This window comes from Calypte anna, chromosome 2 (genome assembly GCF_003957555.1).
Source record: "Calypte anna isolate BGI_N300 chromosome 2, bCalAnn1_v1.p, whole genome shotgun sequence".
Lineage (NCBI taxonomy): Eukaryota > Metazoa > Chordata > Aves > Apodiformes > Trochilidae > Calypte > Calypte anna.
Window position 1 is genome coordinate 31,939,929 of NC_044245.1, and position 25,520 is coordinate 31,965,448.

Consider the following 25,520-nt stretch of genomic DNA (forward strand, 5'->3'; position numbering starts at 1 on the left):
CCCTCTTGTGCTCTCCCCTTTAAACAAATTAATTTAGGAAACGTGTTGCAGTAGCATATTTTTAACAGGTAGTCTAAAAGCACCTTTAACATAAGGTTAGGGCCTTCACACGTGCTGCTGTGAACTTGAAGCCATTCGGGTAAGGAACCCCACTTCCCACATTTGTGTATGCATGCTTTAGGACAGAAAAAAGAAAGTGGAATAGGCTTGCCAAAAGGGTTACCACATGTCTAATCTTTTTGTAGAAGACTTCCCATTACTGTCAAGCTGTAGCTTGTGACCTGTCAGTCTGGGATGCATTTATACAGCCTGAGAGGGCAGCTGCTCCTCTGTAGAGATATGTGCTTTGGAAGCTGCATCAGCAGCTCTCTGCCAGCAGAGAGGTTACACATTTCCAAGGGCAGAAACTGAAATGATAAGACATGACATTTCCAGTGTTTTACAGAAGGTGTCATTGTTGTGCTATTCTGCTTGACAAATTCCCCAGCAGCTTTCAGCACACTGCTTGTCACTTCAGAAAATTAATTTTTTTCAATTCTCATTTAATTACAGTCTATCCCACATTAAGCTCAAGATTAAATATTTCTTCTCACAGAATTCATCTATGCATATACACAAATACCACGGGCTACTTCTCCACTTCATTTCCTTGTAAAGAAAATTTCTCAATCTGTGTAACCTTGCAGAATCTACCCCTTAAATTTCTGGCCATAAAAGGGACTCTCCTTTAACCAGGTGCCAAGAAAAAGCAAGATGGAAAGACTGCAACCCTCATTATATCACATTATCTTCACACTTTCACCGTGTCCAGCATGTCTGTGCTCAGGAATACTTTGATCATGACACATACACAGAGAGTACAGAGGCTCTTGAGAACAAATGTGGTCCTAGAAACATATCCAGCAGGCATCAGGAACCTGCTGGCTGACTCTGTTCAGAGATGTTACACAGATCTATCACAAATATCCCAAATATCCTGTGTCTCTGAAGAATGCCCTACTTTCTGCTCACAGAACTAGAGCAGGGGAAAATGTTAATGTATAAAAATAATAAGAGCCTAGAATAGCTTCTGCAGTGGTTCCTGAGGAGTGGCCCAGGGTGCCAAGTGGCCATGTCTCACTGTGATGTTATACACTTCTAGTTTAATCAGCGTGACCCAGACTCATCCCTGACACGAGTGCAGCTGTAGGTATGTTTGGGAGGATACCCTTGTTCCAGCATTTCTGCTTCAAATGAGACAAGATTATGCAGATGTCATTTCCCCCAGTCCAAGTCTGCCATAGGCACTCGCCTCACCCAAAAATGACTTTTGACTCTCTACATGCTTTCAGGAAAGCAAATGTGGAGCCAGGCCAGAGAAGCAAGAGTAGAATAAGCTGAGGACCACCTTTCCTGGGCAGAAATAGGCTGTTCAATAGCAAGACCTTGCTATTGAGTGGAGAAAGAAAAAAGTCTGATCCAGTTCACTGTCAGAACCAAGATTACTCTTTCCTTGTTTGCAGCCCAATTAAGGAAATTAAGTAGACACTGATCAACATGGTTTTCAGATGTGTAACTGAACCTGAGATCTCCCAGGGACCAAACACATGCATCTTTACCTTTTGACAGCCTGTCTCTATAATACAGTATAACTCTCATATTATACAGAGCCAAGTGCTGAACAGGTATCATCCGTTCTGGGGCATGGTCATGCCAAGGTGAGAGCAATTGAAATGTATTGCCAGCTCCCAGCTAGTGGGAACTCCAGCGTTTGTAGCCCTGTCTCAAGGACAGGAGCCCCTAGATGGCACTATGAGACTCCTAGTGCAGCCTGAGAAGGCATTTTCTTCTGCCTGGTTCCCTTTTGTTCTGAAAAAAAGATCCTTACTACACAAACCTCAGTTTCAATTACTTGAGCTCACTTCCATGTTATGTATTTGAAATCAAGACAGGAAGCTTGATTTGATTTCTTCCCAGCCTGCTCTAGCTAGAAATCCTTTTTTCGACTAAAAGCCAAGCCAATACATCTTTGTTGTAAAGTACACCTGTACTATTACATGCCTCATGTAACAGCATTTCTGATTCAAGTTGGTGCCATCCCTATACAGTCAAATTATCTTGGTTAGCCAAACAAGAATTATGACCTCCACAGCTCCATAGTCTTGTGAGTCCTAGAGCACTTTGCTTACTCTCTTTAAGTGGGCTTCAGAAAAGATGCCATAAAGCAGTGGGCTTTTTACAATGTAAAATATCCAGGATAAGAATAAGGCTGATGTTCAGCATCCTTTACCCTGAGCTGCTCTCTTCTCCAGAGAAGAACTGAAGCCCTAAAAAGCAAGGAAGCAAAGAACTCCCACATTAAATATATAAAATCGCACTGCTGTTTTACTGGTAGTTGCTGATTAGGAATCAGGCAGCAGGAACATTAGGATATCAGTGTCATGTACAGAGCTCACAAATGATCAGGTCTTCTGCTTGAGACACTAAGAGACAATTCATCCTCTTTGCAGGGTGTACAAAAAGGCAGGACTGGAAAAAGGCAGAAGGAAAGGACTATGATGTGGAACAAAGGAACTTCAGCAGAAATTACTTGCCTAGGGCGCTAAAAGCAGGAACTAGATTATGATTACTGCTATCATGGGCAGACATGGAACCACCAGGATGAAAAGCAAGGTGTAACAATGGCATTTTGTTCAAACAGGGTCACACACTGCCTCATGTGACCTGCAAAATTTCCCCTGCATCAAGCAAGAGCTGGCCTTTCTGCTAGCACGATGGGGTTGAGGAGCAGTGCAGCACCCTCCAGTTTGAGTCCCCATCATCTCTTCCATGAGTTCCTTCATGGAGTTATAATTATTTCTGAGCCTTTTATTACTCTTACAGATTTGGTCAGCAGAGTCTCAAGTACCTAGAAAGCTAACACGGGATAAGACACGACAAGCAAACAAGACATTTTTCTTTAGAAACTGGCTTAAACATGTTTCTTTTCTTGTCTCAATCATACAAGTAGTGAATTCTTGTTCCCAGAAGCACTACTTGTTACTCTAGATGTGACTGCTGGCATAAAGGAAACTAAAGCTCAAGTTTCATCATTTATCAGTTAACTGATGATGTAATCCTGTGAACAAGGCAGGACATTTTCTTGGTTATCTGGTTTTTTAGTCACAAAAAACCCTGAGTACCTCAGCCTGAGGTACTGCAAACAAGAAATATAAGAGTAAACACCCTTCCTTCAATGAAGGGAGTCACAGAAAAAAAGAAAACTAATAAATTAAATACTGATAAAGCCCAAACCATTAAGAGATGGTTGCTATTTTGGCAGAATAAGAAACCCAGGGAGTGAACTATTGCTGCAACAGGCCATTAAGAAAGATTTAGAAGGCAGACTGTAGGCTTGCCTACCTACAGAGAGCAAGAGGCTCCTGCAGCAGAAACAGCCCCAGAAGAAGTTGCTCCAAGGATCCTGAGAAAGATTGTGAACAATTCTCCAACTTGCAGCTGCTATCTCCATGCCTGTGATTGCTGACTGCATCCTCTACCTCTGTGTACATCACCTTCCTTCCTCAGAAGCCAACCTTGGTTTCCCAGCCAGCTGCAGGAGGTGGAAGGGGCTGCAGAGGAGGAACAGCTGTGGGAAGTTCACCCACTAGGATGGACACTCTGCTGGAGAAGGAGATCTCTAATCCTTAGAATATTTTCCAAGTCATGCCCCTTTCCTCCAAAGAAAGCATGAAAAGCCACAAAGTTCACTGAGTACATAGGCCATGAGAGCAGCAACCACTGCTGCTGCTGTACCAGGCAGAAAACTGGGTGACTGTCTGGAGACAGGGAGGCCACATGCTGCCAGCCAGTAGTGGTGACAAGCTCTCCTTGCCTGTGCCCTGCCATACACTAGCTCCCAGATGTCCCCTGATGGGCTCTCACTTCTTTGGTATTAAATGAGTTTTGCTCAGTGTATAAGCGGTTCAGTAAGCGAGTGTGGGAGAAGCACCAATGGTCTGGAAGTACTTGAAGATGAGTGAAAAGCAATCTGGATGGTGTCCTAACTCCACATGACCTTAATCCACATCTCTCTGACTCTTTCTGAAGTTTCTGTGAAGCAAGGACAGCATGTCCTCTCCTCCTCCTCCTCCTTCTTCAAGCAGCTGATATTTTGTATGTACCTTCAGATCCCTCCGAATGGCATGAAATGAATGAGTTTTATTGACATTTTTTTATCTGCTGCTAAAGAAGCACTCTTCTTCTGAAATCTAGGAAAGAGCAAATCCTAACAGCTTGTGTAATGGCCCCAGGGTTATCACTGATTACCACTGTGACCATAATCACATTATCACAGGAATTATTGTCTAGGGACACCCATAATGAACTGCATGTGTTAGGCCCAGTGTAAAGATAAAGTATAATTAACAAGTTGTGTGTGTGTGTTTCAAATATGAGATTTATTATGTAGAGGAACTTTGCCTGGGATGTGAGTATTTCCCAGGTTCATGATCTGCCTTAGTATGTGGACTCAGCAGCAGGTGCAGCAACACAGGGGAGGGAATGGGTGATTTGGGCTCTTCCTAGCCCCAGCTTGCAGCTGAAGTCAGACTATCATGAAGGTATTTCCTGAAGTATACTTCTGTGTTACTCATTTGGAGTCTTTTGCTGAATATGCACAGTTTATCAACCAGCTAAAACTAAACTCTTCTGGATACTTTTCCACAACTACACGATCCATATGTCACAAATCCGCAGTTCTTCTACTAGTCGGCTTACACCAAAATCTGATTAGTTTTGACTTTCCACACAGCTGAGACATTCAGCCTTTCTGATTTTTGCTTCTTTAGCAGTCACTGGTTTATCAACCAGCAACTTCTAACATAACTGACTCCCAGATGCCCCTCAGTCCTATCTGTTTGCAGTTTCCATGTGTGAGAGCACATGGCAGCTTCAGGTGGTTGCCCAGGGGGGGCTCTGCAGATAATACTGCAGCTGGGGGTGGTCAGCCCAGAGTACAGAGGATGTGATCCATGATGGCACAAGGAGAATCATAGAATCATAGAATCATAGAATTAGCCGGGTTGGAAGGGACCTCAAAGATCATCTAGTCCAACCCTTGACCCACCGGAGCAGTTGCTAGACCATGGCACTGAGTGCCACATCCAGTCTCTTTTTAAATGTCTCCAGGGACGGAGAATCCACCACCTCACCGGGCAGTCCATTCCATAGCCTAATCACCCTCTCCGTGAAGAAATTCTTTCTAATATCTAACCTAAACCTCCCCTGGCACAACTTAAGACTGTGTCCTCTTGTCTTGTTGAAGGTCGTCTGTGAAAAGAGTCCAGTTCCCACCTCGCTACAGCCTCCTTTCAGGGAGTTGTAGACAGCAATGAGGTCTCCCCTGAGCCTCCTCTTCTTCAGGCTGAACAGCCCCAGCTCTCTCAGCCTCTCCTCATAGGGCCTGTGCTCGAGTCCCTTCACCAGCCTGGTTGCCCTCCTTTGGACCTGCTCCAGGACCTCTACATCCTTCTTAAACTGAGGGGCCCAGAACTGGACACAGTACTCGAGGTGTGGCCTAACCAGCGCTGAGTACAGGGGAAGAATCACCTCCCTGGACCTGCTGGTGACGCTGTTTTTGATACAGGCCAGGATGCCATTGGCCTTCTTGGCCACCTGGGCACACTGCTGGCTCATGTTCAGTTTCTTGTCGATGCAGACTCCCAGGTCCCTTTCTGCCTGGCTGCTCTCCAGCCACTCTGTCCCCAGCCTGTAGCGGGAGCAGCCCCAAAAACCCCTTCCCCAGTGGCAGCACAGTGTCCTGTGCCCGCTCCAGGGTACACCAGCCAGCACATCAGCACAGCCTCACCTTGTGCCCTGGTGACAGCGATGCTTTAGAGCTCTCATCTCAGGAGCAACTTTTCCTTTCATAGTGTAGTTCATTTCGAACACGCAATATTTGGGATCAAAGCCTGACACAAAGCAGTTTAAGCTGCTCAGGTCTCCTTTTTAAATATTGGGTGAATATGGGCGCAAACTAACACCAAGATTGCTAGGGGTTCAAGTACAACAGAACTTTCTCCACAAAACCAGTTCCTTGGGCTCACTGAACCACTCCTTGGATTAAGCAGTGAATTCAGCCTTATGCTATCAACCCAACAGGCAGGGGATTTGCTTGCTTTTGTGAAAAACACCTAGCTAACTGCAGCGAGTTTCGAGAAGCTGCCCCAGACCAAATGCTCACACTGCAGCTAAAAGCTGTGGATGAGACACTGACTCCAGGGACTACTGACATATGAGAAGGCAGCAGTCTTTATTCCCATTAGCATCCATCCTAAGTTAAAGTGCCCTCTCCTTATAAAGCCTGAAAACTAAATCCACGGGGAAATGTGCACAAAAAGGCTGAACAGATAATCCCATCAGTCCACTTAAATATGAATCTGAGTCAACAAATCTAATAAACTGGGGTCAGTGGGCCACACAGATGACAGAGGAGCCTCTCACTGCTGCATTATGCCTCCCAGTCCCTTGAGCTCACACAGGCAGTTTTGATGCAATAAGCTGGTTCTCCAGACAGAGATTTTCACCACTAGATGTCAATGGTATCTGAGCTTTTGAAAGGGAAGATATTGCTAAGAGCTGCTGGAAAAGTTTTATTCGATCTGATAGCAGCTTTTGCAGCAACCAACCATAGCCAACCAAGCCCTTTACTGGGTCATAAAAGTGACATTCTCTTTGCCAAGATGCTTCCCATAAGGATTCTGTCTGTCTCTCAGTAACACATGTCTGTGTCAATTCTTTTACTAGTTATTTCTGGAAAAGTATATCTACCTTTGCCACATTACTATCTCTCAATATCCTCTGAAGATCATTTGCATTTGTATAAAGCCAGACCAAGTTCCTTGGAGTAGCTCAAATTGCTCTGAGAAATAAACCAAGTTAGCAAAAAGAAGGAAATTAAATATGATTGGCTAAACTGTGTTAGAGTCCTCAGCAGATGCTCTTATTTAAAAGTAAAGTGAATTACCTTGCCTAAAATGAAATCAACATCACCAAATAAGCTCTAAACAAGGGTGTCTAAATGCATTTAAGAAACACGTGACTTTTCTTCAGGTTTGCCTGATACTTTCCCCTAACTGTCCTCCCCTGGTATTTTAAATTTCTTAAAAACCTTGCTAGTCATGCCTTGTGCCTCTCTGCGAGCTCCATCTATTTGGCCTTAAAAAGTGGCCTCCAACCAAAAACGTGCTCTGAAGCTGGACCATGTAGCTGTACCCTTTGCATGCAGTCATTGCATGCAGTCCAGCACTGGACCCATGTGGCCTCAGAAACAGCTTCATTGCTTATGAAGCAACATAAACCTTGGCATAGCAAAGGTTACAGAGAGCTCTCACCAGCATTTGTCAAAAGCCTGTATAACTTACCGGGAAAGCCCTTGGTCTGGGTTTGAGCCTCACTGTCCTTTGTCATGTCCAGGTCTGAATCATCCCTGTTTACATTTGCTGGTAAATTCCCCTCCAGGAAAGCCCAGCTCTGTGCTTTCAAGCCATCTGTCACAGCTGACATTACCTCTGTCTCAAGGGACACTTCCCCACTTAGGTTAAATGAGTTCTGCACTCAGCAGGGTCAATGGCAGGACTTTTCCTTTCCTTTGTGGTGTGGTTTTTTGGGGTGGGTTTTTTTGTTTCTTTGTTTTGGGGGGGGTTTTGGCTTGGTTTTTTTTTTTTTTTTGGAGGGCGGGAGGTTTTTTTCAGTTTTGTTTGTTTGTTTGTTTGGGGTTTTTTTTATTTGGTTGTGGGTTTTTGTTTTGTTTTGGGGTTTCTTTGGTATGTTGGGATTTTTGTTAGCTTTGGGTTTTGGTTTCCTTGTTGTTCCAGTTCCATTTACTTCATGCCTAATTCTTGCTGTTTGCCACCACTAACCATTCTCTTCAAACCTCACCTGGAGCACTAGCAGTCACTCTCAACCACCTCTTCCTCAGGCTGTGAACAAGCAAGGACTTGCACTGTTGACAGCAGAAGATGAAGACAAAACCCCAAACTGCTCACATTTTAGAAGCCCTCATAACTTTCTGCCAAAAAACCTGTTCCAAAGACCTCATGTTCTATAACCCCTCCCCTTGCACACACCATCATTGAAGACTCAACTATTCAAGGCAAGCTACTCCAGTGCCTGTCCTTCAGCAGGGTTTAGCTCATCTGATTCTTCTTCAAAACATCTTCATTTCTTGCTCACACGTTTCTGTAACAGTATGTTACTAAATCCAAATTTTCATGCTAGAAAGAGTAAAGTAAGCTTGATTTTCCATTCAAATTTCATTCTAGACTTGCTGTTTCTTGGCATCTCCAGCTCGGCTCTGACTCTTTGCTACAGGGAGAAGAGCTGAAATCTTAGAGAGGAAGTAATATCATGAAGACCACACAGAGCACTATGGCCAGCCCACTAACAGTGCTACTTACACACAAACCCAGCACTATCCACCTCTCCCTGCAAAAAAACAAACAGGCATCTATCCAGGTGCAGTCAGATTCACAGAGAGAACACAAGAAAGAGCTTCCCCCTCACCTGCTGGGTTTACGTCACCTCCTAAATGGCTCTCCTCTCTCTTGACCCTAAAATGAGGTTCTTTAAGAGTTTTAACTGCATGGTTTCCTGAGGATTGTTGTTTTTCTCAATGGGGAGATAGGGAAAATAATTGCCTCCATCCTGAGGAGAGGGTCAGCAGAAGACTATAGAGCAAAAGGAGCTTTCCAAAGCTTTCAAAGTGATGCCCCTTTCCCTCCTTCCATAGTCTGCCTGGGATAGGAGAGGGGCAAAAAAACCACGCTAAACTCCAGCCAGTTCTGTAAAGACATGGATTTCAAGCAGTATGAGATTATTTGTACAAAGATCCTGGTGTCTTCACAAATAAGTGGCAATACAGACCTTTTGGAGGAAGAAACAGTTGCAGCAGCTTAGCAGAAACACCCTTGAATGGTGTTCACTGCAACGGGCAAGGGAAGTGTAAAGAAAGAGTGTAGACTGTATCTTTGCAATTCCTTGACATCTGAAAGGTTCTGAGGCTCAAGTTCACAAGGGTCTTATGAAATCCACTGACCTTCCTCTATACAAGAGGGAATGCACAGAAGAACACTTCTGTCCTTGCTTCCAAACTTGTTCATTTGGCCCACCTTTTCAGGACTCCTCATTTCTCCAGATTTTATATTTACTGCATTGCACAATTCTTCAAACTCTGATACCATTACAGCTATTTCGCAGTATTACAGTAGCCACACACATAGGGCGCCATCACACAACTCTCTAGAGTGAAACAGTGATCACTGCAGATGTTCAGGTAGGCAGAAGATGACTTACCTTCTTCAAGTTTTGCTGTGTGTCTAACTCAGCTCCTATCCCCTTGGTAGAAGAGAGCAGGACTCCAGGGCAGATGCTCTGCATGCCATGAAAACCCACTGGAGAGTGAAACACAGGAAGTATTTGGGAGGTTTGCTTTTCCAGTTCAGTAGGCTTTTTTCCCCCCTGAGAAGAAGAAATCACCTGCACATAGAATATAACATTTGTTTCCATGCAGGTCAGTCCCTCCCTGCACAGAAGGCTGCGCTGCCCCCAAAGCAAACTACCCCCACCTGATGCCTCTCATATCCCCACAGCTCCTCCTAGGCCTCTCTCAACCTTTTTAAATTCAGTGAGAATGGATTGAGTGAATTGAGCAGCTTAAAGTGTGGGGCTTGGCTATTCAAGCTCTCTCAGGCTGTTAGTGAGAGAGTCTGAAGGGACAGCATCTGGAGATCAGCCTCTTCTTGCAGCTCTTGTAGTGCAGCTCGAGCTGTAAGGCAGCTGTCCTCAGCCCTACACCTTCTCATTTGCAAATCATCTTAATGGTATCATATCTCTAGTTTCCTGCTACAACCTCCTAGCAACCCTTAAGTGCTTGCATGGAGGCACACGTGGCTTACCAACTGCAAGGTTAGGAGATACTCCCCCAGGTCTCCTTCTGGGCTACACATTGGGGAGCAATGATTTCTAATGAAGGAATAATGATCAACAGCTGGGAACATCAATTCTTCAGCTTGCACAGCTGGATCTGAAAAAGCATGTCTGGTAAATACTGTAAAGTATCTTTACTGTAAAGTATCTTTAAGCATCATTTTAGAACTGTATCAACAAGTGTTTTACTTATTCCAGTAAAAATTCTCCCTACTTGCATATTAACATTGACATAAACCCTTTGTAGGTCAGACTTAAGACCACCCAAAGTGCAGGCACTTAGAAGTTGAAGTGCTGCTGCTTTGTAAAGCACTTTGAACAGACATCACACTGTTAGTACCAAGTGTCAGTGCTGTGTGAAATAGCCATGTTTGACTTTGTGGTATCCAGGGCTTGCAAGCGGGAAGTGTGGAAGGACAGGACAAACCTCAGCTGCATTACAGCACACTCAGAGCCCTCCATGGGCTCTGCCTTCCCCGCTGCAGACCAGTTGAGAGGGGAGGGGAAAGAAACTGCCTTGGCATGATGCCTGATGAAAGGGGAAAGCATTGGTTATCCTCAGCAAGAGGACCAAGTGCTGATAAGTAGACTCCAGAGGATATGATGATAGATTTACTTGTCCTCTCTCCCACAGGGATTTCTCACGGAGGCTCCAGGCCCCTCTTAGATTGCGCTGTGATCATGCAGCACAGCTGAGATCCCATTAACAAAACCTCTGCTTCTGAAACTGCCCAGAATAACTCAGAAACAGCAGATCCCACCAACCATAGATGAAGAAGCAGCTCTGAGGGAGTCAGGCTCCTGCACCTCTAACCAGGCACATGCTGGTCCATGTCCACCCTGCAGACACAGCAAGGCTTTGCAGAACTAATTACTGGAAGTACAAGAGTAAAATATTCCAGTTAAAAACAATAAATACATGTGATAAGCATGAAGGCACAGAGCCCAGACTTCATTAAGGTAGTTTTTATATTTTGAAAAGCAATATTAAAAAACACTGGAAAATGCAAGATAAATGTTTAACAGTTGCTTCTACAAGTTTTAACCTTGTATTGCTTGGCCATTTAGACATATAAATTATTGCTTACTAGCTCTCATAAATACACAACACAATAATATGTACAGAGGCAGACAAGCATAAAATATGAAAAGGAAAACATTGGCAACGTTGATTCTGGTAAATCAGATTATTTCATACATACCAGGTCTCATAAAGGTGGATAACTGCAAGCTGTAGTCCCTGAGAAGTTAGGTAAATACCTTGATTTGGGGTTTTCTATTTTATTACTTTTAATGCAAGCTGACAGCATTATGGCACTCAGAGAGAATGGAACAGGCAGGTGTTCTTACCTCAGCTCATTGACTTCATCCTAGTATATCTTAATAGTGTAAGATGAAAATAAATAGGCTATGCAAATAAATATTTATCTGCTAAAATGCTTAGTATTTACACCTTTCTTTGTAATTTTACAGCAGCTCACTATTTCTGATAACTTTTTTTTTTTTTTTTGCCACTGTCATGCAAATGCAATTTATTTCTATCTGAAATTGGGCTAGAATCAAAAAGATGTGTCATAGAAGCATCTACATACAACAAAACCCCACATTAAAGAAGAATAAAGTGACCCAGCTTTTTTCTTTGTTCTGCCTAATTACTCCTCCTAGCTACTAAGGAAAATATCCAGAGTATTTAACCCCAGGTGTGACTGTGAAAAACATGAACCTATAAAATTAATGGATTTTATCCTCTGCAACAAAATTGCTCTGTTGAAAGATTTTAAAATCACAAAATATCACCGCTGCTGGACCCTGGTAGAGGCTCTGCAGTGTTCCCCTCTCTTTCATAGGGTTTATTCCCTATGTTCTCCTCCCAACCACTACACCTTCAAACCGCTTGACAGTTTGTAGCCCAGTTCTGCAATGCTTTACCTGCTGAAAAAACTCTGGCAAGCCTTTTTTATTAGGCATTTTAGCTGCAGATTTGTACTATTTGCCTTTTTTTTAAAGTTACACAATCTCTATTTTCAATGTGAAATTGATGCATCCAAAGTGGCCCCTCAGACCAGAAAGTTACATCCTAATTATACAGGTCACTGTGAAAATGAGCTTGTAAAGTTTTAACAGTAGTTTGATTAGCCACAGTACAGTTAAAGAGGTTAATGCTGGCTGCTTATGCCAGCTGCAAGGGGCAGAAATCTCTTGATTGAGGATAAAGTTACAGCAGTGGAGACAGCCAATACCTCAGCTGGCTTGAATCCTAATGGTAAGATGTCAAATCCATCCATCTACTGCAACTGGTTTGAACTGGCAAATTGAGGAGCCTTCAAGGTGGCTCTGGCATGCTTTCAAATCGCAGCCTGAGTTGAGACTCATCTTTTGCCTTCTGTTTTCTTTTTTCTTTCTTTTCTTCCTCCTCCTCTGATCTCGCCTTTTATTCTTCCCTGGCACTGCTGCTGCTTCATCAGTGGTAACACCCACAACAGAGACAGACACAGTGAACTAAGAAACAGGCCCACTCTGTCACCCTCACTGCTTTCTCATGGTCCCTCTCCCATAGATTTTAAGAGAACAACCTGTGGACTAGAGTGATACAGCACATGCAATAAAGCATTCAGGCTGGTCTGCATATAGGGTGATAAAAATAATGCCACGATAAAAAGATTTCACAAGGGGGAGCTGAAAAACCAGCAAACCACCAAGGTAATGCACCTAGGGTGGGGATTTGGAGGGTGCTGTAGCCAGAGGAAGAACTGCAATAACACAAGCAGCAAATTGTATCTAGTTTGTGTTCTTATACTGCAAAAAGGAGCCCAACACAGCCAGAAAATTCTCATCTGAACAGTTTTGGTCTGTTTGCACAAAAAAGAGTTATTTACAATATGTGCAGTCACATCTACAGAAAAACATAGGAAATTTTACTCCATGGCCAGCAAGAGTTTATTTTTTTTCTTTTTACTGGGTAAAAAGAGGATTTTTTTTCTAAAAAAAAAAAATCATATAGTATTTGATAATAACAAAGTACAAGCAAATACATTTCTGAAACATCTGTTTCCTTTACAATAGATCTATACAATATTTCACAGATGGGAAAACCGAAAGCATTCTACAGATTCCCCCACAGACTACTTATTAAAGCTGCTTTAAACCAGAGATAACACAATGATGAAGAGCATGCTGCTTCCGTATTCCCACATTTCAACAAGGGAGCATCTTCTTGGAAGTGTTTTTCCTCATGTGGAAAACATACAACAAAGATGGGAATGCAATGCAATGTCCTCCCTGCTCTGCAAAGGGACAGTTCCCATCACTGAGTGTACAAACATGTGCCAGGCTGTGTAGCACACACTGCACAGCACCTGTGGAATTCACTGCATTATTTTGGGGCAAATTCTTAGTGCTGGAAAACAGAGGTGTGGTGATGGTGGTGCTTCAATGTAGGTCAGCTGTAGATAAGACTTTAGAAATGTTGTCTCTCTATAAACCCAGAAGTAGGACTTCTAAGTACATGAGAATTGGTGTGGAGAGGGGTGTGAGAGGGACAGAAGCAGTAATGGGACCCTGATGCTGAGGGGCTGGTGTGTATGCAGGTAATTACACTGGTACCCTGTAAGGTGTGCCCTCTTTTTCCTTAAAAACCAGAGGTGTGTGCAAGTTGGGTGAAGTTTTACCTGCTGAAAAAAAAATTCCAGGAATTGAGTTAGGTATGTAAGTTGACCTAGGCATTGCCTCTGAACAGACACCATGGAGAATGTAATCCACGAAGAAAACAAAGCTCCTGCTATAATAATAATTTATAGCACGCTAACTGCAAGAGCTGGTGCCAAATCTGAGAAAACTGAAAAGGAAGAAAATAATATGTTTTCAGTGTACAAACAATTGTGTCCATAGATTGTTACAAAAGTGGGCTGCCTCTTACACTGTCTTTTATAAAGCAAGTTCCAAAGGAGCTGTAACAGTGTGAACTGTTTACTGCTGACCTCCACATCACTACACGCCCTTGAGTTTCATCTGAGGCACTGTCTGTCTTTTTATGTTCCCATTCCTGGTTGTCTGCTCTTATCTTAAATAAGATGCTCCAGTTGACTCAGGGGAGCTGCACAGATTGCACAGTATTTTTGGCAACAATACTTTGGCAGCCTTGAATTAGTGAGGTACATACTGTGGTGAACTGAGAATCCTTGCGGCATGTTGCTTGCTGAAATGTTTTGCTGCTGTGACAAGACGTCTCCTTTCATTCTAATACTGGCAGAATCTGCATTGAAAGCTACACTGGACCAAACAATACTTTCACAGAAATCAAGCTCCTGAGCTCAAAGGATGCTGCTCTGCTCCCTCCTGTCCTGGTGACCAGCAGGGATGGCATCAATCTTGCCTTGCAATTCTGTGAGCAGCTCCTTTGCTGGCTCTTGCCTGATTTTCCTGTGCATGTTGTGTGAGCTACTGATAAAACTCAGTAAACTGTTCTCATTTAGGGAAGCAACATGCTTGGCATAAACATTCACTTAATTCAAAGTGCTGCAGTTACAAGGTTATACGAAGCTGTGTACGCTCACACTCGCGGCTCTATCCTGTGAGAAAGCTCAAACAGAGCTTGCTGGTTGTCAATGACATGCAGGTGATGGACGTATGGCTTCAGCTCGTGATGATCTTTTGAAGGAACTTCATTGCCTGCAAGACAGTAGAAAGGGGATGAATCAGAAAGCCATGTATTGCCTGCCTCTCTGTCCTGTGTGCTAAAAAGTCCCTGGCGTGCCAACCTGCCAGGTGCTAGACAGTCATCAAAAAAAATGGCCAGTGATCCAAAGGACCTGCTGTTTCAGTGCAATGCATGAAATAGCTAGAGACTGGAAAGGGAAGAAGAAAGAAAGAAGCAGACAATCCTGGGAAGCCAGCATGCATGAAGGAGGGACAAGGGGATGGCAAGAAACTGAGTCTGAGTGGGAGATTTTCTCCCACTGTCAGTACAGACAGTCTGTTTCCCATAAGGGTGGTTCAAAGTTTCCTTTGTGACTTTCTGGCAGCACAATGGGACCCTGAGCAGGGGTGGGCAACCCAGCTGGTAACTTTTAAACAACCTTAGCACAAGTACACAAGACACCAGGCTCCCAAATCATTGCCTCCAGAGCAGGTGAAAGGTGACAGCACAGCAGATGGATACAAAAGCTCTTCAAAGCTTCTCTGACAGGCCCCTGCGTTTTGATCTGTTATGCTTTTGATTTCTGATCTAGTAACAGAGACAAGAGTCATGCTGTCATTTCATGGGATTTTACACGGCAAGAGGAATTAGCCGTGTAACAGAAAAATTGAAGGGTGGCTTGAATAGCAGATGTTTTCAGTTCCAAGCTTTGCTCCCGACACTGGGTTGTGGGAACTTGCTTGTCTGTGAAACTCTCCAGCATGGCTGGGGGCCAGGAGCAGTGGAAAAGGAAAAGCTAAGCCTGTGGCCACAAGACTCATATCAAGACAGGCAGAGAAGGCAATGATACATTTCCCACGTGTTGCTGACTGCTGAAAAATGAGTGAAGACTGTAGAGCTCTGTTCTAGTCTATGTCCTCAAGGAAGTTTTAATGACATTAGTATAAATTAAAAAAGAAAACCTCTCAAAATTCCCTGAACCAATCAGCTTAACTCACACTCCCTCCCTCTCCCTTGTTTCATCATCATCATCATCCTGTTCTCCATGCTTTCCACCTACATGAGAAGCTTTCCAGGAACCAACCATCTACTTGTTCCTGAAGAACATGGTTTGATGCTGTGTAGGTAATGTGGGATGTTCTCTGTGTGGCTGCTAATGCCCTGGGCAGCTAATTTTAGGAGCTAGTTCTGAGCAACCACCTGACTTGAAAAATGTGGGAGAGAACAGGAGAACGTGATAAATTTGTGTCAGGATACAGAGAGGACCTTTCTGTTCTGTGGGAATAGGATCCCAGGAGCTGCACTGAACGTACTGAAAAAACATTTGTATTTCTCATTAACACCTGAAATGACAAAAGCTTGAATTATGTTATTTGTTCAGGCTGCTCTGCCGGGTTTTGGAAATGCTATTATTTGGGTTTGGGATTTAGGATATAAAAGTATTATTTCCATTAAAAAGGCATTTCAGTCTTGCTTGGAACCTAGCCAGTTTCTAACCCAGAAAGAGGTTGACCTGCAAGTTTAATACACAACATGCTGTTTAATAAACAATAATAATATTCCTTGCTCAGTTGTTTGGGTTTTTTTTAATTCTTCCCTACAGTAAGATGCCTGCTGCTCTTAAGTCAATCTGGGAATTGATGCAGCAGACAGATTCACATTCCTGAGAGTAAAATAAGCCCACTAGAAAAGGAAATTCTCCATAAAGTCTCAATAAATATTCAGTGAATTCATTTCACGCCTAAATGCATTTAAGAAAAAAAAGTGCCTAGAGGGATGTCTGTATAAACTGCTTTTTAAATGTCAGCTTCACAATAAATCAAGTCTGTGATAAAATAAAATAACAATCATATACTTCAAACTACTAGATTATATGATAAATCTCAGGTATTAACCTTGGATTTATGTTGTAACACTTAAAAATCAGAGAGAAAAAAAAGGGCACAAATGAGAAGAAAGATTTGCAAAGAAAAGAAGCTGAAAAAAACCAAATCACATCGTGCAAAGGAACCAATGCTACTTTTTTATGCCAAAGAAGAGACACTAACTTACAGAGCCAGGGTTTAGCTTAACTGGTATTTCCTTCAGTATCTGCTTTAACAGAATACAAGCAAATGGCATGTCCTTCTCTCCCCCTGATATATATGTGTATATGTATATAAATATATCATAGATATAAAATAATACATATCATAGATACAAATATATAGAGATCATATATAAAAAAATAACACAGGAACCATAATACTAAGCAGCCTTTGTTCAAAAAAAAAGACTGCACATACACAAGGTAGTTCTACAGAACAAATGCTGAGCAAAAACCTATCATTGTCCAAGGTACGTGCATTTATAGACAAAATTATAATTAATTTCCTTTTTGTTGGATGCCATGCTGACAGCTGCTGAAAATTCAACTGGCAAAAAAACCCAATTCAAGCTCTGTTCTGAACTTTTCTTTGGAAAAGAGGTTTTAGTGGTGCCAATAAATTATGTTTAGTTGCTTTGGATTAAAAACTCTAACCACTTCCTAGAGTAGTGTTGTGCTTTTCCTCTTCCCTCTCAATGTTTAGCCTTTCTGCAGAGGATGAGCAATGCTGAGAAGGAGAAAAGCAAGGTTTGCCCTCTCTGACCTGTGTCTTCTGGCATGCTCCCATAGGGTGGATTCCCTGATGGCTAATAAGGTGGAAACGTCAGAAAAAAACCCAAACACTTTTGTGCAGTTGAAGCACTTGTAACTGTGCCCATCAGCATGGATCCTGGTCTAAAGCAGGCAGAGCTCTATTTGCAGGCTTTTTCTAGCAGAGGTACTAACACAACCCCGGTTGCTACCTAGTCAACTACTTTCATGAAACCCACAGGATCTTACTATCTTCAAGACTTTTTGTGAAATGTCCTTTAAGAAACGAAACTAAGTAAACAATTGCTCTTGGTGAAAGGCTGTGATGATTAATTCCATCTTTTAGCTACTGGAAGCCAAGACAGCTGTGATTCCATTACGAAAATACACAGACTAGTGGGAGACTGAGGTAACTCAGTTGTGGCTGGGAAAGTGAGAAACAGCAGCACACATCAGAGACCTCTATTACTAAGTACAGCTGTAACAGACCTTACACATTATTCTGAAGTGGTGACATCTTTTGCAGGAAAATAATTTCTAAAAAATTTGGATGCTGCTTCTACAAATATATGGTAAAGTACAACATCAAGCTGTGGTTTCTGCTATACTGACCTTTCAATCATGATGCCCCCTTTTGCCAGTAGGTTAAATTCTCGGCAGTCAACTCAGTAATAAACCTGAACCCCAAGCACCCTCAAGGCTTTACAAAGGCAAAATAAGCAGTGAATTTTGGCTACTCACCAAACTGGTTATTTCTGCAATGTCTCAATGATCGAACAGTATCTGCTATCATGTGCTGCAAAGGAAAGATATAAAACATCAGTGCAAAAATATGAGATGGATTCTCGCATTAGAAATGCCTGAAAAAGATCTCCTTGTCCTATATTGTACAGCAAAATGCAGCTGTATTAAGGTAAAAAATTAAGACAGTAGCAGACAGACTTTGCTCCTAGTGATAATACATGATGAAACAGGGTCAGTCTATAAGGTCCTTAGTGATATCACACAGATAAAATGAGAACAACTCCCTAAGAGTCCATGGAAAGTGGTAATGAAAAATAACTACACACCTGCTTGTTTTTGCTCCTGTGACTTTTATTAAACTGAAAACCTACAGCAGGAAAAACCTGTGGACTCAGTGGGTGCTCTTGGGTTCCTCCCCTGATTTTAGTGCATTGTCCAGGGTATTCAGTAGTCTGTAATCTCTCCTTCCATCTCCACAGTGTGTGTAATCAGATTATAAACCCTCTGTGGCATAGAATACACCTAAATGTGTACTTGTAGAACGCCTATCACTATCAGGCAGTTTTCTGCAGTAAAACCAACACCAAAATAAACCCCAAACAAACTAGCCCACAGCCTAAACATAGTAGAGGAAGCATCCTGACACCTCCACAGACATGTGCCAAAGAAGACTCTACTGTAGGAATGCTATTGTAGGAAAAGCTGGTGCTAACAGAGATACTCGATGTAGGCAGAGATAATGAAAGGTTCAAGTTTGTTTTCTCCCTCAGGCTCAGGTCTTCAGCTTATAAAACCTGATTTTTCTCTATAAATCAGTGTATTCTGCTCATTTTCACTAGGTGTCACCCATCAAGTTCTTAAGGTATTAGTTATTTTGCTTTATTTGTCTGCTTTTGTGGTATAAAGGTGAAACTGGCAACCCTTCCCCCAGTTTTGTAACTTGAGGAAATTGCAGTTAGCAAGAATTACATAATAGCTCATGCAAACAGCTGATGCTCATTTTCCATCTTCTTCAAAAATAATCAGAGGCAGCAAGGATTAACTGCCTTGAACAGAGTACATTTAAGCCCAGAATGACGTAGAAGAGCTCATCTCTCAACAGCCAGAGAGTGGCTTACACGGCTCCTCCACACACAAGAGCACGTTTAATGGAAACTTCAGATTCCTTTCATCAATGAATAGAAATATTTTTTCTTGTTACCAGCTGTGCTTCATTTGCTGTGAAATTATGCAATGTCTTGCACTGATCATAATGAAGTTCTAATGAGATGATCTAGACTTCATGGTCAATCCTGTGAGCACTGGGAGAGCTACAACTTCAACCAGTGCTGCTCTTGCGATGTTTTCCAGCTGATACCCTTTGCATTTGGCTTTTAGAAGTAAGAAAGACACCACTATCATACACATTGTCATTCTTTGCTGTTTCTTCTTTGTAGTCAGTGTGGGACACCATCCCAAGAGTTGCTTCTGAAAGTGATGCCCTGCTGGGGGAAGAATCTCTTTGTATAACACCCTCTTAAATCAGAATCACAAATCTCTCTTCTTTAGAAACTTAGTTAGGCATTTCTTTCTGACTGTTTGCAACTCTCTGGAATTCAGCTGAAATACAGAAAAACAGCCAATTCATCTGCAAAGCAAATGCTATTTCCTGACTGTTTCAACAGCTGCTTGCATACCATTAGTGTGATGAGTAACACATTTCTTGTGGCCTTTCACCCCACCGGCTACCTAGGATCATTAGCAATCCTTTAACTGAGGCTACCAAAAGCTCAGGCTCAGGAGTTATGCAGATGGCTGTGGGGGTTGAGAACCTTCAGCTGCATGTACACAGACCTCAGAGCTGAAGGCATTGGGTAAGAAGGTGTTATCTAAAATGGTAATGGCCATTGACCTGTATTAGAGTTTGCTGGAGTGTGGCTAAGACATGTCATTGCTAAGATGTGAGTGATGGATGATTGAAGGAAAAAACTGCAGAAACATTTCTGTGAAGCAGCCCAGTAGCTACCACGGTATTTACCTTAAGATACAACATTGTAAGACCATGTTTTCATTTATTCCTTCAGACTCAGTTAAGGAAGTGGATATGGTAATAAAAATTGATCTAACGCTATTCTAGATTAGTTTGCCCAACAAGGAGTTAAATAAACCACTGCAATCCCTTCAACTTTTGCTAAAACTAGGAAATAGTACTGAGAACAGAGTCTGTTTCATTTTCTTTTCTTTGCAAATTCTCTTCTTTATATTCTGAGTTAACTTTGCCTTCACTGCAATCATGTCATGTCAAATCAAGTTCAGTCACGGTAGGATTGTTGAGGCCATGATGGTCTAAGAATATATAAGGCAGGGATTGCACATAGAGAGAGAGTATCTTTTATTAAACCAACTGACACAGTTGGAAAAAACAGTTGTTCAGACTGGCAATTCCTCCTTCAGATGAGGTGTTTAATGCAGAAATTAATATTTCAAAAGACTGATCAAAATGGAGACACGAGAAACCATCTTTGCTTTGAAATGTATAAGTAGAAATTCTATGCATTTATGAGAGTGAGTAAGTTACTTCTCCAAAGCAGTAATCTGCTATGGTAGAGTAATTCTTTTTTTTATTTTTCTGCAACAGCAAATTTGCAGGTGAGGTTCAGTGGCTTGATCCAAACGAAGCAGGAGTCAATGTCAACACTAATTCTTCTCAGCAGAGGTCAGAATGTGTTCAGCATAGTACAGAACACCGAGGAAAGTGTTCTTCCATGGGACAAAGCCCTTATAATTAGAACAGAAAATTGAACCAATGTATTGGTGATCACGTGTGATGCATCTCAATAGCAAGTTCATGCACGTTGACTAAATTCCTTATCATCAAAATAAACCAGTGAGATATGTCCTGCCTGAGTTTCCACTACACTCATATTTAAATCTCTCCTAAGCCCCCACTTCCCAAGCTTGCACTATTCCCTGCATTCATATGTACACAGGGATCCCTTGAGACAGCAGGCTCCAGAGGGCATGATCTGATTAATCATTTGGAGGAAGTGTCAGTTTGAACAACCCTTACTCCACCAACCATCACCTCAGTCTCTCCCCCCCCCTGCTATTTAAAACTCCCATTATCCATTTGCATGGAAAAGGTGAAATCTGAAGTCAATTAGCAAAGCTTCCACTGCCTCTGGAGACACAATGGTGACAGCAAGGATAGGAAATCTTAGCAGGCAAGCCCAGCATACATTAAATGTATACATGACTAAACAACAAAATAACAAACTAGCAAGGTCTGGTTAAGAGTGGAACAAGAATTGGATCTTACATATTCACTAAATAAATATATGGGCCAGTGGGGAGATTTCAGTAACCATTATTGTGCATCAAGGGCTAGTTTAATTTACATGTTAATTGGATGCACTTCATGGAGGCAATGAAGAAGAACATGCTAATGAGTTTTATGCAGACACCTAAAGGTCAAACAGTTAATGGACTTGGGACAAGAAAACCTTTCATTAAATGCAAACCAGTGTTCTCAAACTCTACCGAGAAAAGGTACAGAAATCAAATACAAAACACAGAAAGAGGAGCTCAGGTTCAAAAGTCAAAGTCTACATCTGCTTGCAAGTTGAAAGACATGTATATTACAAGAGGATGTGAAAATAAGTTCAACATCTGGTTCATTAATAACTCCATGGTTGCACGTTTATTCCCAAACAAGTGTAAACACATGGATAAAATAGTTGGGAATACTGCACCAGGCACAACCATCTGGACTAACAGTCCCATGATACATCTAGAGCACCTGGGAAGAACATTTTGGTGTCTTGATCAAATACTTCAGGCAAAAAAAAAAATACAATCAAAGCTTCTCCATTCCACCATTGTTCAGATTTACAAACTGTGGCTTTCAGTGCTACAAAGATGTTATCGACAAAGAAATGGAAGATGTAAATTAGAGAAATCAAACCTCTATCAGTAGTATCATGACAGAGTAGATGTCATATGACGTGGCCAAATATACAATGCCAGTAAGTGCCCTTCTACATAAAAGTTAGCATAGGAGTATTTACAGTCAGTTTAAGTCATATTTGAGGCATTAGTTTCAACGTCTAACATAGATCAAAAATTTTTCTTTCATTTAAGTTCCCTGGAATTAGCATACCACTGGCACATGTTAAAGTAGAGCAACCTTTTCTTTAGTTCCTTGAAGGAAAAAAAAAAAAACAAAAACCAGCAAACCAAACAAAAAAACCCCAAAAAACCCCGTAATTCAAAGAAAGACAAAGCAGGAGAATAGGAGAATTTAAATGAGGAGAAATAGGCCACGAGGTGGTGAAAACGAGAGAAAACTGAGTGGACCATGTGGTACCAATGCTGATCCTCACTGACTTTGTCATTTTACACAGATCTCAGGGAGGAAGGATGAAAAGAGGGAGGATCACAGGAGAGGGACAATGGAGTTGAACTACTCGGTGTTTTATCCTGTTGTCTTTTTTTTACTCCTGTTTACTTTTTCATGACTCAGCCAGAAGAAAATGGTTTAGTCGTACAAGATAAGGAGGGGAAAGGGAAGAAAAGAATGTGAATCTCTTTCAAAAACAGGAAAGATAAAATTAGCTTACCAGCTTTTCAAAGTTAACCAGGTTATCCAGAAAAGTTTTATTTCCTTCATGGATGAATGTTACGTCTGACAAAAAACAAAGGAAAAATAATTATTTTTTCATGTAAAGAAGTTAAATGACAAAATAGCAACAAAAGACAGGGGGGGAAAAAAAGCGAAAAATATCTCATTAAGGACTGACATGATATCTTACAGAAAGGAATGAAAGTTTGGTATAGTGACATGCAGAGATAAACAAATAATACTGTGTACATGTCAAAACAAGAGGGTTTTCAAGTGGGAGCAAGGACTTCTTATTCAACCTGGTCTGTGTTATTTCTGGGGTGCATATCTTACAGAGGATGGCTGGGAGCAGCTGGAGCAATCCAGAGGGATGCCTGGGTTCTACAGCTACCTGTGGCACTGATCCAGCCATGCTGCCCATGATTGTGTCTCGGCTGGGGCTGGTGGGTCCCTGAGCCCCAGGCTCCATGGAGGAAGAGCTGCCAGATGCTGGAGTCAGCTTTGACACCCTTTTGTCTCTCTGGGGGACATGATGACCCTGAAGTCCCTCACAGAGATGCAGGCTGTGGCAGTGGCCAGCCAGGGAGGTTAAGCACATGCCACCAAACTGAAAAGTTCAAAGCCTTGAAACAAGCAATACAGGGAAAAACACTTTTACGCACTGTTGTGGATGAAACTTTGTAAAGGCAACACAAAGGTCAGTGAGAGGAAAAGGAAAAGGTTTATAATTGGCTCCAGGAAAGGAACTGAACACAGTGTAATCAACGAGGGGAAGAGGGAATATCAGGCCAAACAAACGTTTCTTAATTTAGATTACAATTAAAACATTAACTCGAGGTAATTTTCTTCATTTTCCTAATACATATTAGGACACAAAGTGAGACCTATCTTGGACATGAAGCACCAAGGACATGGACAGATTCCCTGTGGGCACTGAAGTTCTGCCTCCACGAGTATATTCTCAGGGTCACTGAAAACACTATCAGAGCACAACCACATAATACAGGTACATGGGAGTACCAGGAGAAGAAAGGACTGTTTTAATATGAAAGCACTCCAATAGCATTACTTCTTAACAGTCACAGCTGTGTCTGCCAGCAGGGAAATGGCACACAGTAAATGAGATACATCCCCCTCTCAGCAGAGGTGTTAACCTCCAACCCATTGGTCTAGCTGTTTATTTCTCCTGTGCCCACTGCTGCTGCTTTGTCACTCCTTCCACTACCCCCCCCCCAACCCCTGCCTTCATCCTCCCCTGAAACAGCCAACCTGATTTATTTCCTTTTGTTTCAAAGACTTGCTGTGTGTCCAAAGGGCATTTTATAATTGCTCAGAGTGAAAATGTTAATGGCTTCATATGCCAGTGGAAACCCAGGGCTGGGAATCATTAGGCAGAGCTCTGTGTGAGGGGTGATGGAGAGTTCCTGTGTCCCCAGGGTGGCTGAGTTGGGATCTGCCTGAAGCCGGCAGGATGCCAGCCTGGACAGGCAGGATGCCAGCTCAGCCTTGCCGGGTCCAGCAGGCACTCCTGAGTCATTGGGCAAGCATGGAATATGCTGGGGATGCCACCAGCACCTCTTTGCCCCTGAGAAGCATCCTAAAAGTCAGGGGGAAAGGAGGGAGCGAGACCCTCTGCCCTCCTCAGTGCAGTTAAAAACCACATGACTTCTAATGAAGAACTTACACTGGAAGCAGAAAATTTCACACATCTTTTTAAGTCAGTGACATCTCAGAGGGTGGAAGGAACAGGAATTTGCTTTGCAGCCAACAACTAAGAGTCTAGATAAATGCAGTGGAGCAGAAAATTGCATCTGAGCTATGTTGTAAGGTTATATATTTTATTACATATTTGAAAAATCTGCCTGATTTTCACAAGCTGTGTCTGTGTGCTGTAAGAAAGCTCTACATTTAAATTTAATTAACTTTAAAAGGACACTATAAAGTTATTTTTCATAATTAAATAAAGGTTCTTAATGATTTTCATTTATTTCCGTGAAATAACTATTGTTCTTCTTGTGTTGAAATACAGCAATGTACAGTAATATAAGTACAGTAATGACTTCTATGCTATCAGCGTTTACTTTACTACTCTTGGAAATAACATTAATACAAACATGCCTGACATGGAATAAAGTCCTATGTACTGTGCAACACCTTGGGAATTACCAGCCGTGGCAACCTCTCCTTAGGGAACACTGTACTGTAGAAATTGACTGGTTTACTATGCAAAATCTTCTTGCTATCTCCTGTGCATTTTAGAGACACGAATGCTGCCGACGTGCACATCATTATGCTCCGTACTGGAGAGCTGCACAAACATCATTGCTACAAGTTTCTTGTTTATGTTTGCTGCCTTTGTTTGCAGGCAAGACATACTTGAGAAAGTTAAAAAATATTGATTTTTGAAGCCCTGATAATTGTATCCATCTGAATAATGAAAACTCCTTTGATGTGTGCAAAGAGGGGAAATGCCTGATGGCTCCTGAGCTGTCACTGACTGATCTGGAGAACTGTCTTCAAACATTTTAAACTCGCAGCAGTAGCAGGTTGAAATAAACAGCCTAAAGAGAACACTTTCAGCATACAGGCATAATCAAATGAATTTGCCATGTTCAAAGACGAGGCAATTAATAATTAATGACTCCAAGACAATGGAATATTTTAAATACCTGCCATTTAATTCTGCCCAGCTCACTGCATTAAGGATGCAGTTGTGTTTTATTTTAATAGATTTTAAAAAATCTTTCTTAATAACTAAGATTTTATTTAACTCTTTCAGACCTGTAAGAAACTGGAAAATCCCCTTCTGTTTGGACAGGCAGACAGGGCAGGCTCTGCCTTTAGGGTGACACCAGGTAGTTTCATGCTGGTGAGGCAGGGCGAGCATCTCAGCCCAGGAGAGTGGCTGAGGCTCCTTGTGTGGGTGCACCCAATGCATCTGGGCAGCCTTGTTCAGGGATTTTTCAAGGTCTTACTTC

General features: G+C 42.1%; 1 protein-coding gene across 4 annotated transcripts in view; it reads right to left on the reverse strand.

Annotated features, from left to right (window-relative positions):
- Positions 1–10,896: 10,896 nt before the first annotated feature.
- RAPGEF5 (Rap guanine nucleotide exchange factor 5) overlaps positions 10,897–25,520 on the reverse strand; it is a 157,985-nt gene continuing 143,361 nt past the window's right edge. For all 4 annotated transcript variants that reach the window (XM_030444187.1, XM_030444186.1, XM_030444188.1 and 1 more), the window contains 3 exons: positions 22,541–22,605; positions 17,940–17,994; positions 10,897–14,613 (listed from right to left, as the gene is read on the reverse strand). In XM_030444187.1, coding sequence (XP_030300047.1) covers positions 14,495–14,613; positions 17,940–17,994; positions 22,541–22,605 — 239 coding nt within the window. In that variant the 3' untranslated portion in view covers positions 10,897–14,494. The remainder of the gene's footprint in view (positions 14,614–17,939; positions 17,995–22,540; positions 22,606–25,520) is intronic.